General features: G+C 42.4%; 1 protein-coding gene across 6 annotated transcripts in view; it reads right to left on the bottom strand.

The window, feature by feature from the left end:
* DCLK1 (doublecortin like kinase 1) overlaps window positions 1-13495 on the bottom strand; it is a 345761-nt gene that overhangs the window by 55837 nt on the left and 276429 nt on the right. For 4 of the 6 annotated variants that reach the window (XM_060637357.3, XM_060637355.3, XM_060637360.3 and 1 more), the window contains 4 exons: window positions 11047-11131; window positions 8244-8352; window positions 1581-1638; window positions 976-1095 (listed from right to left, as the gene is read on the bottom strand). In XM_060637357.3, the coding sequence (XP_060493340.1) occupies window positions 976-1095; window positions 1581-1638; window positions 8244-8352; window positions 11047-11131 (372 nt within the window). Of the gene's footprint in view, window positions 1-975; window positions 1096-1580; window positions 1639-8243; window positions 8353-11043; window positions 11132-13495 lie in introns of all 6 variants that reach the window. The other 2 variants (XM_060637356.3, XM_060637354.3) reach the window with 1 other exon arrangement.

The following is a 13495-nucleotide window of genomic DNA, read 5'->3' as shown; positions in this document are numbered from 1 at the left end:
ATATTTTTTCTATATAGTAACAGATTAGTTTATCACATGCTGTCTTTGTCTTAAATCTTTACCCAAGGAAACACCACCTTCCACAGTATTGATTCCTGCCACCAGCTGGGGTGTGGGATTCCAAACAGGGTTCCTGGAGCCCAAGGCTCTCACTGATGGGTGTGCACCGTTGATGCAGAGGGTGGTGTGACCAGTTTACGACATTTTACAAGTGAAGTAGAAATGGGTCACACCTTCAGTTAGAGCAACAAAATAGAAAAGTGAAAACTATCACTCCATGCAAACTAAACATTAAATTTATAAAAACGTTTAGTTACTGAAAATGTTAAATATGGAAGTAGAGGCAAGAGATGAGTCACCTTTCACGTAGATTCAGCCGTTATTAACATATGGCCACTTCCATATTCTACGATTAATAAAACACAAATGTAATCTTATGTGACAGGACAAGGTTGTAACATTTACTGAAAGGCAGCAGAATATTCACATGATTGTTAAGACTGTGCTGTTTCTCTGTTAGGTTGGTGACTAAAAGTTTAAAGCCTTTCTTAAATATAAGAATGGTTGGGACATTTGCATGCCGTTCATGAAAATGTGAACGATTTCCACTAAAATGATAACAACAATGATCGTAATGGTATCTAACACTTTCTGTGTGTTAGCAAGTGCATGATAGAAGCCATCCCTCTTGTTTTCACCATAACACTCCTGGTAGGTGCTATTATTCTTCTCATTTTACATATGAGGAAACTGAGGTGCAGAGAGGTATACCCAAGGTCAGAAAGCTGTTGTAGGTCAAGGCTGAGACTTGAACTCTTGCAGTAAAATTCTAGTATTAATACTCTTCACTATTATGCCAATGCATAGAAATGAGAGACTAAACACTGATGGAAGGGAATAAAGGAGAGAGCGCTATCTATCATACAGAAAAGCCTGGTGCCTCGTGTAAGTTTATTCTTTTTCTAAGATACACACCTTTACTAGTTCCATGACAAGATACAGTTCTGTTGGCACATCCATCTCTTCGATCAGAAGAACAATATTGGGATGCTTCACTCTTCTTAAAATAGACACCTCATTCTGGATCATGTGCTCCTGTTCGAGGGAAAAGTTACCTTAATCAATATACACGTCAAAACATATGAGGAGCTAACTGACATGAGTAAAGCTATACTATTTGAGGATCAAAGGAGATATATTTTGGTAAAATATGATGAATGTATCTTAGATCCTGATATTCGGATAGCCTACAATCACCACAAGCTGTTAAAGGTCCTCAGATGATGCTCGTAAATTTAGAACCTATCAGGATAACTCTAACTGCATATAGAAGGATGGAATGAAACTTAAATCACAACGGTAAATGAAGCAAGTAAACAATGATAAGCGACAGAAATAACATACAGTCATTCCAATTAACTTTTATCCCAAGAATATCTATAAAGTTATATTCCAATAAATATATAACATTCTATTCCACCCAAATGAAACCCCTAGGGTGAACTTATCTTTGGGAACTGATCTTTGTGTTTCTACCCCCCACAACAATGTATTTTCACAATAATAAACCTTATACATACTTTGCCTCGACATTTGCTTTTCTTGATAATTTTCAGAGCATATTCCCTAGCAGTTGACCTGCAAAGAGAAAATATTTGTGAAAAATAAATTTAATCTCAAATCTATTGAGTCATTTTGGTAAGGATTAATTTCTTACCCCATAGATCTTGCATCAAATAGATGTAAATACTTTATAAAAAGAAAACACCTCTTTTTTTCCTTTTTTCAAAGAAATATATATATCTTAAGGGGCTGACCAAGTGTGCGGACAACCAGCATGATAGCATAGAAACATCTTGAGCTGTTAATGTTACCAGATTGTAATAATGTTCCCACCATTATTGCTATTGCCAAGCGTAACTCTTCCTGCTGGGTTGCCCAGCCCTGCCCTGCCCTCTGAAGTGGTGTGGTCAGGACATAAAGCAGACGTGAGTTTCTGCCCTTCTACCCAATCTCTCTTGAGGTTCTGTCTCCACGAAGTGTGGCCGTGACCGTTTTCTGAATGGCTCTCACAGTCTTACTGAAATCTCTCAGTACACAGCTCACACTCTTTAGACTCTGGTTCAGTGTGCAAGTCTACGAGTTCTGTTGGAGAACGCATGGATGATGTGTCCAAGGTGTACAGAAAGGGATATGCCCATTATCTGAGCTTCTTGTGACTTCTTGGGCCTTCCGTGGCGGTGTCATATCACAGAAATAAGACAGAGGCGACAATTAGTTCATCTCCCAAAGCCACAAGGCAGCATCAAAATCAGGACTCTTGAGGTCTTGAGGACTCTGCTTCACACACAGCCCAGCCAACACTGCCCTCCCCACCATGATGGGTGTGGGAGGGAGGGTTTAGTCACCCAGCTACCTTTAAATAGCTTCCTAAGTGGTGTTAGCATTTCTAAGATGCTGTAGTGCCAAAAACGACCGACCGCTCTATTGTCCAAGGACACGACGTATACTTAATAAGCATAAGAAACCACTATTTTACAAGCATTGCCATTTCATTTCTGGTGGGAAACCGAGACAGCTTAGCTCCTTCCCTAGAGATGACAGCCAACTTTAGGGATCCAAATGAAATACAGTGGGAGTGGGGCTGATTAAGAACAAAAGTTTAAAATAGGGCTTTAGAACCTTCAGGATAGAGAATCAAACGAGGATTTCCTACTTATGTGCTTAGAGCTAGAGTGACCTGCCGATAAATGAAAGAGGCCAGATATTAGCCGTGTGTCTCAGGGGCATGACATGGATGGTGTCATCTCCTAAAACCGCTTCTCCCAGGATACTTCCAGGTCCCTGCCTGGATAAGTAGGAAAGTGAAATTACACATGTTCAAGGGGACTCCTCACATTATGAAGGGATCACCGGGTCCCTTTAAGTAGCCTCTTCTTTAGAGGCTTCCGAAGGGTTTGTTCGCAAATGTGAAAACCCTCAATCAAGAGGAAAACTAAAAGCTGAAGTGCTTCTAGATTCTGCTTTTCACGAATCACTAAAAAAACAATAATAAAACAAATCTGAGCTTCGAATCCATGAGCAATTTCCTATCTGGTTTAAAACGTTTCATTCGAGGACAGAGAAATCTGGACTATGAGGCTGACTGCTGTGATAAAAGCCAGTAGTCCCAGGGAGGGCCAGCGAGCTGGAATGGAGGTCACGTTTCATTCTGTGCCTCCATAAAGGGGTGGATGACAGGACAGTGTTGGTGAGAAGAGAGGGGGACTTTTTAGTTTTTTCATTCCCTGTGTTTGCCATTTGATCCTCTGTTTCCCTGCAATGAGTAAGATTTCAGGATGCAAAGCAAAGGGCTGGTGTAGGACCAGGAAGGCTGAATCCTCTCTACAGAGGGACAAGGAACAGAATCTCCAAGGAGCAAGTGGGTTTATTGGCTCCCAGGACACCAAGCAAATCAAGTTATGTACTGAGCCTAGGGCTGAAAGGAAAATGCAAGCAAGCCTGGGTTGCTGTGGCCCCAGGGCTTAGAAGGAAAAGGGACTTTATGAGTTCAGTACCCAGAACCTTACATAATATGACTCAACACTCAGATTTACCCACCGAAATTAACACTGCAAGTTTTCTTTCTTGATTCCTTGAGGACAGAACTATAAAGTCATAGTAAAATCCTTAATTATTGGAAGTATATGTTTATAGGAAAGCAGCTGAGTCTGGAAAATTAGCCTGAAAACAGGTGTTAGTACTAAATGTATACCATAAGAATAAAAATTTAACTGCTTGCTTTAAGTTGGTAAATGAAAACACTTGGCAAGAAATAAAACCTTAAATCAAGTATTTGTCTTCCTGCATACCCTAACACAGAGGACCTCTGTGCCCCTGTAATTACGCAGCAAGAGTTACAGGCATGGTTTTTTGGGGGGTGCCTGGGTGGCTCAGTCGGCTGGGCGTCCGACTTCGGCTCAGGTCATGATCTCACGGTTGATGCGTTCGAGCCCTGCATCAGGCTCTGTGCTGACAGCTCGGTGCCTGGAGCCTGCTTCAGATTCTGTGTCTCCCTCTCTCTCAAAAATAAATAACCATTAAAAATTAAAAAAAAAAAACAACACGCATAGTTCTTTGGTAGTTACAGAGGTGAGTAAAACTTGGTCCCTGTCCCCAAGGACAGGAGTCTACAGTTTGTTTATAGCGAGGACACTAGACACAGGGATTGCTGATGAAACTATCAGCCATTTGCTTGTTTCTGAAATTACATTCTTGACCTTGCACAGAATCATGGAGCCCTTGAATGTCACAGCAAAGGCAGCAGCAGCAGCAGCTGGACAGATTTTGTTTGCTTCCTCGTATACAGGAACCGAATCTGTAAGGTCTCTTCCTGTTAGGTTTGACCCAAGGTCAGAAACTGAACTACTAAGAGAGAAATTTCCAAATTTTACAAACTTGAACTAAGTCTAATTTTTAATATTCGTGCTAAAAAACAATGGTTTGGAGAAAGCTGTCCTGTTTAGACTTTGTGACTGTCAACCCAAGGCCAGCCTGCTCCCCCCCACTCTCCCCAAGGCAGCAGAATGCTTAGTGGTTGGGGTGTCTTGGACTAATGTGCTTTTTGTTGTGGCTCTTATGGGGGATTTGCTAGGTTTCCAGGGTACTAAAAAAGATTACGTGGAAAAGGAAAAACAGCTTCCCAGGTATTCCTACCATAGCATTTGATGAATTTCATGGCTGTCCTTTGATCATGGGTCATGTTCTCAAGCAGAGGGACCGAGGTCTTGTCTCTCTCTATAGACCCAGATGTGTCCACTGTAGGCCTGAGTTAGCAGGGGCTCCAAGCATGTTGGGTGAGGTGCAGAGATTCCAGAGCGTGGTGGCATTTAGGACCCCCCAACAAAGAGGGGTTCGTAAACAGCACCCTTTGTTTACCTCATAATCATAATAAAGCCCATCTCAGCCTCCTCCTAATGGGGTAATTGTGGAGAGCCCAGTCTCACATCTCTGGAGTAGAGTTTTATTTTGAATTTGAGTGCGAGCCCCAGTGGCTATTGGGTGCCAAGCATCCTTGGGAAGAAAAGAAGGAAGCACGCTGCCAGCTAGCTGAAAAATAGCTAAGCTTCTCCATTCTGACTCATCCTCCAAATTGCACTTCAGAAGAAAATACCTTCAAACTACAGTTACAAGGTTTTGGAGGTTCTTGAGAATTCTGAAGACTTTCTAGGTAGATGCAACCCATTATTTGTGACACTGAAGCCTCGGCATGTTCAGATGGGTTCGAGCCCACCTACACTCACTGCTGAAGCCATTGGTTTCACTTCCTCAGGTTTATAGGGGAAGCAGGGAGAGAGGGAATCATGGGCAGCTCGAATCTTAATACAATTCTGATGCCTATATTGCTAAAAATGCAAGCAGTGCAGGTAGACAGGAGGGCCAAAACCTATCTGAGACACTGTCACTGGTCATAACTGCACCACATGTACCCTTGGCTTGTATGCTGATTAGTGCATGAAGAGCCAGGAAAGCCAAAGATGAAGGTCACCTCATTGAGAGCCCACTACTCGTGCTCTGACTTCTCTATAGTGCTTTTCAGCTTTCTGAGTTTTCTTTGGGGCCTCAAGTGCTCTATGAAACAGCTTCAGAATAGAACACGTCTCAGTTCACCAACTTCCTTTAGCACGTCCTAGGGGCTCCCGAGGCCACTGGAGAAACTGTTGCTGGGGAGGAGAAAGAAATCTAGGCGGGCCTGGCAGTTACTACCAAAGGATATGCTGGCTCGCGACCATGGAACAAAAAGCCTACAGAACACTGTTATTGTATCCATTGTTATAGGAAAACCTTCCCTGTGACAGCATATTATTAACAGAGGAGGGACATACTTGCTCTTGTTAGTACTCATGCATCCTTCAAAATATGGCAGAATGTACCCGCAAGCAATGTGTGCCATTCACAACGTTCTTAGCTTGCTTTTATTTTCTTGGACCTCTGGAAAATATTAAAAGAATGTTTCGTGATGCCTCCAGGGAGAGAGGGCACATGCCATATGTCCTCATTCAGCAGGAGCAGAATATTAACACTTTTTGGAGCGATCTGGTGTTTAGACTCTGAAGGTTCGTACGAAGAGACCCAAGCTGTGAACTCATGCAAAATGAACACAAGCCAAACTAGAGAGAAAGAAATTAATTCTGGATGGAACCCTGATAAATTCCTACTGTGGGAAGACCAGTAATGTTGGACTAAGACGCCATCATGCTCCCTGTGCTAGCTAGAAGACACAGCACATGGCTGCCACACCAGACTCAACAGATGATGAACTCTGGCAGATACCCCACATGCAAAGGGCAATCTGCTAAAAATGGGAATTTCTGCTACAGTGGAAAAAAAGTTAAAAAATAGTTGAATTGACTATCAGTAGAGGTATAAATGAAATATAAACGTATATAAACACACCCACACTTCCATCCATTGCCTTAAGAATGGCTTCCTTGATTTAATTTTGGACTTCTTTCTATAGGAACAGATAGGGCATGTGTGACTTTAGATCAGATAAGCTGCATTCTCATGACGGACTCTTGGAGGCAGCAGAGCGGTCAAAGCGTGGGTTCTGGAGCTGGGCTCGGACCCATGCCTTACTAAGTACTTCCTCGTTGAGCGATTTTGGGCATTTCACTTCTCTAGGTGTTCTTTGTATGCTATAAACGGAGACAATACCGATATGATGGGATTATCATGGCAATTACATGAAATATGATAAGGGCTTTGTGCATAGTGTGTGCGCAGCAAACAGTGGCTGTTCCTGTTTGTGAAGGTGTGAAGCCTAGGAAAGCAATGGAGAATTTTCTATATTTGGTGGTGATGCAATAAATGGTCACACTGCGTGGTGGCAGTGGGGTGATGAGGGGAAGGCAGGGGAAAAGTTTGCCTAGCAGTAACCACTAAGGGGTTTTCCATACTGCCGATTCCTCACGCCCCTCTCTTACAAACAGTGGCTGCTACAGCAGTTTGCTAGCACTGGGAATACCCTAGCCCACCTGGTATGCTGGGGTGGAGCAAAGTTTGAGATTTAGTGCACAAGGGTATCTTGACGAGGGCTCTGTCACCTTAGTCAGGGAAGCGTCTCCCTAACAGCCGCAAAGGAAGCAAAGGTTCCTTTGCAAAAGCTGGGGAGCCAATCGGTGGACGCTGGCCAAACTAAGGACCCCTGTGGTGTCCGAGGCCCTGTGCAGACCTCCAGCTCTAAAGTAGCATGAAACTGTGCTTCTAAATCAGAGCCCCGGAGAAGAACAAGCTGGGGATCTTGCCAGGCTAAAGCTCCCAGTCCGAGGCATCCTCCCTGAGTGGTAGGGCAGAGTGAAGGAGCGTTGTCTCACACAGCGCTGACCCGCAGACGCCCAGCCTCACTCAGGGCAGAGAAAAGTGGCAAAGGAAGCGCACACACCCCAGGCCGGTCCCCAGGGAGCCAGCGGGGTACACCCACCCCCCTCAAGGAACGAGGCAGGTTCCCCCTGACTTTTCAAAACTCTGCTCACCAGCTCTGAGAAGATGCTTCTGGCTCACCAGGTCCCTGTAAAGCAAGAATCTGCTCAAGAAAGGAATTCCAATTCGAACACCCGGCTTAGAGTTTGAGGCCACTTTAATCTGGGTCGTGACTTTATTAGTTGTCACTTCATCTAGGAGCCACCAGCCACTGTCCTTGATTAGGTACCAAGGTCTCAGGCATACACCTTTTACTCCAAACCCCTCGCCTTTGGCCCACAAGAGTACCGATGTCTTTCATTTTAAGATATTTTAATGCACTAAACACTATTTTTGTTGGCATCAGTACAGATGTGTTTTAAAGCAAGATTATTACATTTAATTTGATGATATATCATGTTAGAATTCACTGTATACAAAAACGTTCTGACCTCTACAAAATGGCTCCAGAAAGTGCAGAAAAAACTGCTCAATATGTTGGGTTTTTTTTTTTACCAAAATAAAAGGACTCACCTGAAAGATCTGGCAAAGTTTTGCTGAGTACATTAAAAAAGAAAAATCAAAGTCCTTAATTTATAGATTGTCCCAGAAATCACTACATTTTTCAAATCTGTTGTTAGATGGACTTTTCTTTCTTTAAATGTTTTTTTTTTTTGTTACATCTGGAGTTGAGACATTAACCTGTTCCATATGTGCCACAGACTGCAAATAAAGACACAATCTTGGAAAACATAATGCCAAATGTCTCCTTTAAAGTTCGATGCAAATGAGATCCTTCTCACCTTTCTACACATTCCTTGACAACAGCAAAATTTCCATCCCCTATTGTTCTTCCGACTTTATATCGTTCTGTTATTGTGGCTGGAATCTGGAAGCCTTCCTCCAACACTTCTGAAAGAATCATTAGTACATTTTTATCGGCAGAAAAGGGAACACAGATGTTGCACCAGAGAGACATTTAGAAGTATCATCGGATAGACTGGAACTGATTCAGAATCAATATGTCACTTTCCGTACAGTGAGGCAAGCCCCGCTGCCGACACTCCATACTCGACAGTGTTTTACTAAGACGAATGATAAACTAAAAGGAAACGTAGAACGTATGGGGTCCATTCCCACCGATGGAAGAGGGACAGTGGGGATTCTGAGGAGGAAGTTCGGCTCTGTGGGTTTCATGCCAATGTGATCAATAGTGTTTACGGAACACCCCCTGTCTACAGAGAAATGACATTCCTAGGGATGGCTCAGTAGGAAAATGGAGTTTATAGGGGGCGCCGGGCTGCTTGACAGGGTACAAGCATGAAGCATGCCTGCTGTTTGGACACTTAGCTTTACTACATCCTGAAGTGGAGATCTCCGTAAAATTCCTTATGAACTAAGCCCGGAGTGTCACCCCTCCCCAGTATCAATGACCAGATTTTAGACAAATGTTCTCACCAGCAACCTGCATAGCAGATGTTGAGTTAAAATTGCAATATTTATTATGTCTGTGAACAGAACAGTTTTGTAGTTTCAATTATGTTAGTGCCACTAACACAACACATTTTCCCCCTTAAAATGCATTTTGAAACATTTTACAAATGCCTAATAATGCTTTAAATATCTGAGGCCATAAAACTAAATAAGCCACACTTAGGTCACATAAATATATTGGATAACCTTTACCATCTTAGGGGTGTAAAAAGCCTTTTATTGCTGGGCTCTAAAATTTACATGCTTTAAAGGTATAAATCCTAGCTCTCCCTCAGGCAAACCGAATACAAAATGTGATGGAAGGCCTAGTGTGTTTTCTAAATGTGCTCCTATTCTGACCTTTAATCATAAACTGAGACTAAACATTTCTTCTCGCAATAAAATTAAAACCTCAGGCGGTGCCTCGACTTTCTGGGTGATTTTTGTATTCTCCGTTAGTCCTCATCATTGGGGGACAACAAATGGAAACTCACAATTATCACACATGTGCGTTAGGACCCTTATTCTGGTTCTGTGACCATGCTCCATCTGTACCACTCTGGATTCTAGGGTGGATGGAATTTCTGGAAAGGGTTGTACAAAGTAGGACATTTGCTGCTGCTATTTTTACCCCTGGCATTTATTTGTGCAGCCTCTTTACCTCTTTATAGGTGACATTTGAGTCTTTACCCACCGGAAGCTATCACAGTGGTCTCCAGAATAAAGTGAGAGCTGAAGCCAATTAACACCCCTTCCCTAATCCCCACCATCTCACACCCAAAGAAGCCAATAATTTTGCCTCTGTTTGAAAGACTTAGCCTGGGGATTTTTGTCTACTCCATGGGAATTAGAGGAGATGGCTGGAGAAGTTTCAAATGCACTGCAAAGCACCCCAATTTATAAAACATCTCTCAGATGACACGGTCTTAAGGCTCTTTACTACATGGATAATAAAAATAGCCATGCTTGGCTGTCAGAAGCAAGTCTGACTCCAGATGGGAAACGGAAGGAGGTACTTCATCCGTCCTTCCAGTGGATGCATCGCTGAGGCACCCATCTGGAGTGCACGGCTTGGGATTTTTTTTTTTTTCCTATTGATAAAAATGTATCTTTTAGGCTTTTGGCTAAGAAGTCTTTGTTGAAGTCTTAGCCAAGGACCAGTTCATTTCATTAGGTAGATACAAGTACACAGTAAAACAAAAGGGACTTCGAGATGGTTGAATTTCATAGTTCTGGAAATGCAAAAAAAAAAAAAAAATCTGATACTGCATGGTAGTCAGGAAAGAATTCATGTGCAAATCGCTTATCTCATTTGACATCATCAAAGTGCTTCCCCCCAAAGGTACTTTTTCTGGAAAACTAAATAATATCATTTCAAACAAATGAGGGATGCTGATTCTTTAACAGTGACTTGATCATATCAGTTTTATACTTTTCTAAATACTTTCTCATAATTGACTTGAGCCTGATAATGACCCCCAGCGAGGAAAGAGGCATATAGTACAGTCTTACACAATTTTATAGAAGGGGAACCAAGGTGAAAAAAAGCTGAAGAGGCTTATCCAAAACAATTCAACGAGTCAGTGAAAAAGTCAATTCTGGAATCCAGGTCATTTGACCACATCAAAGAGAAATTCTAAAATGTACTAGCTTAAGGTACAAAGAATATTTTTTGCAATTGCTATCAAGTAATTCTTTTTGTAAGGCCATGTTTTCACACATTGAGTTCACTTAAGTACATCTGTGGGGCCAAACCAGTCAATCAAGAGAGTAAGTATACTTTAATATACTGCAAGTGATCAGAATTGGGGAAAACAAAGGCAGCCATTACTTCCTTTTATTTTCAAAGTAGGCAATAGCTGGCCTTCTTAGAATACTTATACCCTCAGAGGATGTGAAATATCTCCAAATCGGGCTAATTCCCTTTTCCTGTTCCCATAGAGTAGATATGATCCCTGGGAGAAACTATATGCAATCCTATCCCCTTCCTCTGGCCCCCAGGAGCTGTGTTAAGCTTCTATTTCATAATGCTCCCAAAGTTACGGTTTTCTGAAGTAAATTTAGCCAACCCATCCTCTCCCCCCTGCACAAGGGAAGCCTTCTCCTCAGATACCAAGTTCCCAAGCTCACCACCTTCTCCAGGTCCGTCATTCTCGTCCATTGAGCTGCAGACTTTGGTGGATGCAAGGGAAGTAGAGGAACCTCCATGTTGAGAGCTCTGCAAAAGGGAACAGACACAGAGAATGAAAACACTGGGTCCGGGTGCCAGTCTCCAGATGCTATGCCCAGCCCAGAATCTCGGGAAGTAACTGCACCCGTCACCAGGGAGGATTTGCTCTGAACACTTGAAAAGGGAGGTTTTTATTCAATTGGATTGCTTCTCTTTCCCACCCTATTAACCAGTAATGGATGGTTTAACTGTGTCAGGATAATCACTCTAAATTTGGATGTTCCTTGACTTTCTATTCCTTTTTCTCAAAATCAGCATCCCACAGCTTACTGTTTAGGTTTGTCAGATTTTAAGCATCTCACCTCACTTTTCCACAGTCTATCTGCAAACAGGCCTCAAATATGGTGCCACTCTGATCTCATCCAATGAGTTTTCTATTCTCACCATAGGAAAAAAAAAAAATCCTCTTCCGTTTATTTTATGGAATTTTCCAAAAAAAAATATTGAGGCTTACCACATCGTTGGAGAAAGGTTATAGAGTGGGTTTGTTAATTCCACTTTGCAATAAAGACACAAGTACTAAGCCGGTTATCGATATGTTAACTGTTACAAAATAAGTCTGAGGCAAAGACAGGAATAAAAGCCTAAGCCTGGTGATTCCCTTGTATTTTTGGTGTATTTTGACCCAAGACCAATGAGAGCAGACAGGGTAACAGCTCTATTACAAAGCTCAGAGGGTGAAACAATACCAAATATTTAGTACTATGATTAGCTACAGGGCAGGACTTTAACAATGAACCTTCCCATCTCTGCATCTATTCCTTGAGAAAACAATCTGCACATTTCAATGCTATTTCTAAACAGTGAACACAGCTTGTCCTAAAAGATCTTCCTTCTGTTTCCCTGGGTTTATCCACTTGGTTGGCCTGATGGGAGCAGGAGGCGGTGAGGGGGCGGCATTGGCTCATGGTGCCGGCTGTCTGTGGAGCAGAGAGAAGGGAAAGAGCATCTGTAGTTGAATTAATAATGAAGAGGTGGCGAGAAGCAAAGTTGACCTATTTTTCTTCTGCTTACCTGTTTCCCTTCAACCTCCTCCCCACTGCATCTAGCCTTAACAGGACACGAAGTAGGAGGGAGGAGAAAGTTTTATGTAATTCCTTTACCCCCAATAGTATCTTCACGTAAAAGCAAAGGTTATAGTTTTCACCAAAAGGACTAATATCATTCGGGGAATGTTACTTAAATCACTGCAGGGCCATTTGAGTCCACTGCCTGTTCTCCCAGGTTTGGCTAAGATAAATATGCTCCACTGGACAAGTTCATCAAAGCTGACAGCTGACATTGGGGTAAAAGTTAAATTCGCGGAAAGGATACATCTGCTTCTGTATAGGGCATCCTAGAAGTTTTGAGGTTACTCCAGAATACCCCCGAAGGCCACATAGTTTGTGTGGTGTGCCCTTTATTTTCCTATATCATGAGAATTCCCCCATCAATCAATCAGTCTGGTGACTTGAGCGGGGTCTTTTCCATCTCATCTAGCCTCCCTTTGTGACCAGCAGAACACATTTATCCTATATCAGGCTAGAAAGAGGGATCCAAATCATGACATTGAAACAGTTTTCTCTTGAGATGATACTATGCAGTCATAATCAACTCTGTCGAAGGTACTGTAAATGTATGAGCTTCTAAGTCACGCTCTGCTGACTTTTACCGAAGTCTGTTTGTGAAAACCTTGTATTCGTAATACTGGAATACAAGGCTTAAACAAGGCAGATTTACGATGTCGATGTCTGGAGAAAATAAACATTAACATTACCACATTTGAGAGGAAGGTGTGTGTTTTCCAGAAAGTGAGGCCTTTTATCCCTTGTGTCATTGCTTTTGCTGTAGACATAATGTTGTTCCAAGCAGAAAAGCAGTAAGTAAATGTCTAAAATGTAGACCTTCTCTTCTGGGCTTTCTGATCCTTGAATTTCTTCCAGCAGCATCACAAGTGGTGTTTAATAATGTAGACACATTGCGGTTTGGGGTGGCAGGTGCTGTCTTGTCATATGGTGTTTTAAATTTTAGAATACAAAGACACATTCTTTCATCAAGCACTCGAATTAATAGACTAGTAGCATGTTTCCTAGCAAAGATGTCCACAGTTATGCACTCAATTCCAAAAGCTTGTTCTTTTAATAATATCAGATACTCAAAACAGAACTCTGACCCAGGGGCACCTGGATGGCTCAGTCGGTTAAGCGTCTGACTTCGGCTCAGATCTCGAGGTCCGTGAGTTCCAGCCCCATGTCAGGATCTGTGCTGGCAGCTTAGAGCCTGGAACCTGCTTCAGATTCTGTTTCCCTCTTTCTCTGCCCCTCCCCTGCTCACACTCTGTCTCAAAAATAATAGATCAACATTAAAAAAACA

Source organism: Panthera onca, chromosome A1, assembly GCF_046562875.1.
Source record: "Panthera onca isolate mPanOnc1 chromosome A1, mPanOnc1 haplotype 2, whole genome shotgun sequence".
Lineage (NCBI taxonomy): Eukaryota > Metazoa > Chordata > Mammalia > Carnivora > Felidae > Panthera > Panthera onca.
Note: the sequence above shows the minus strand (reverse complement) of the source record. Positions and strands in the feature narration are given on the sequence as shown.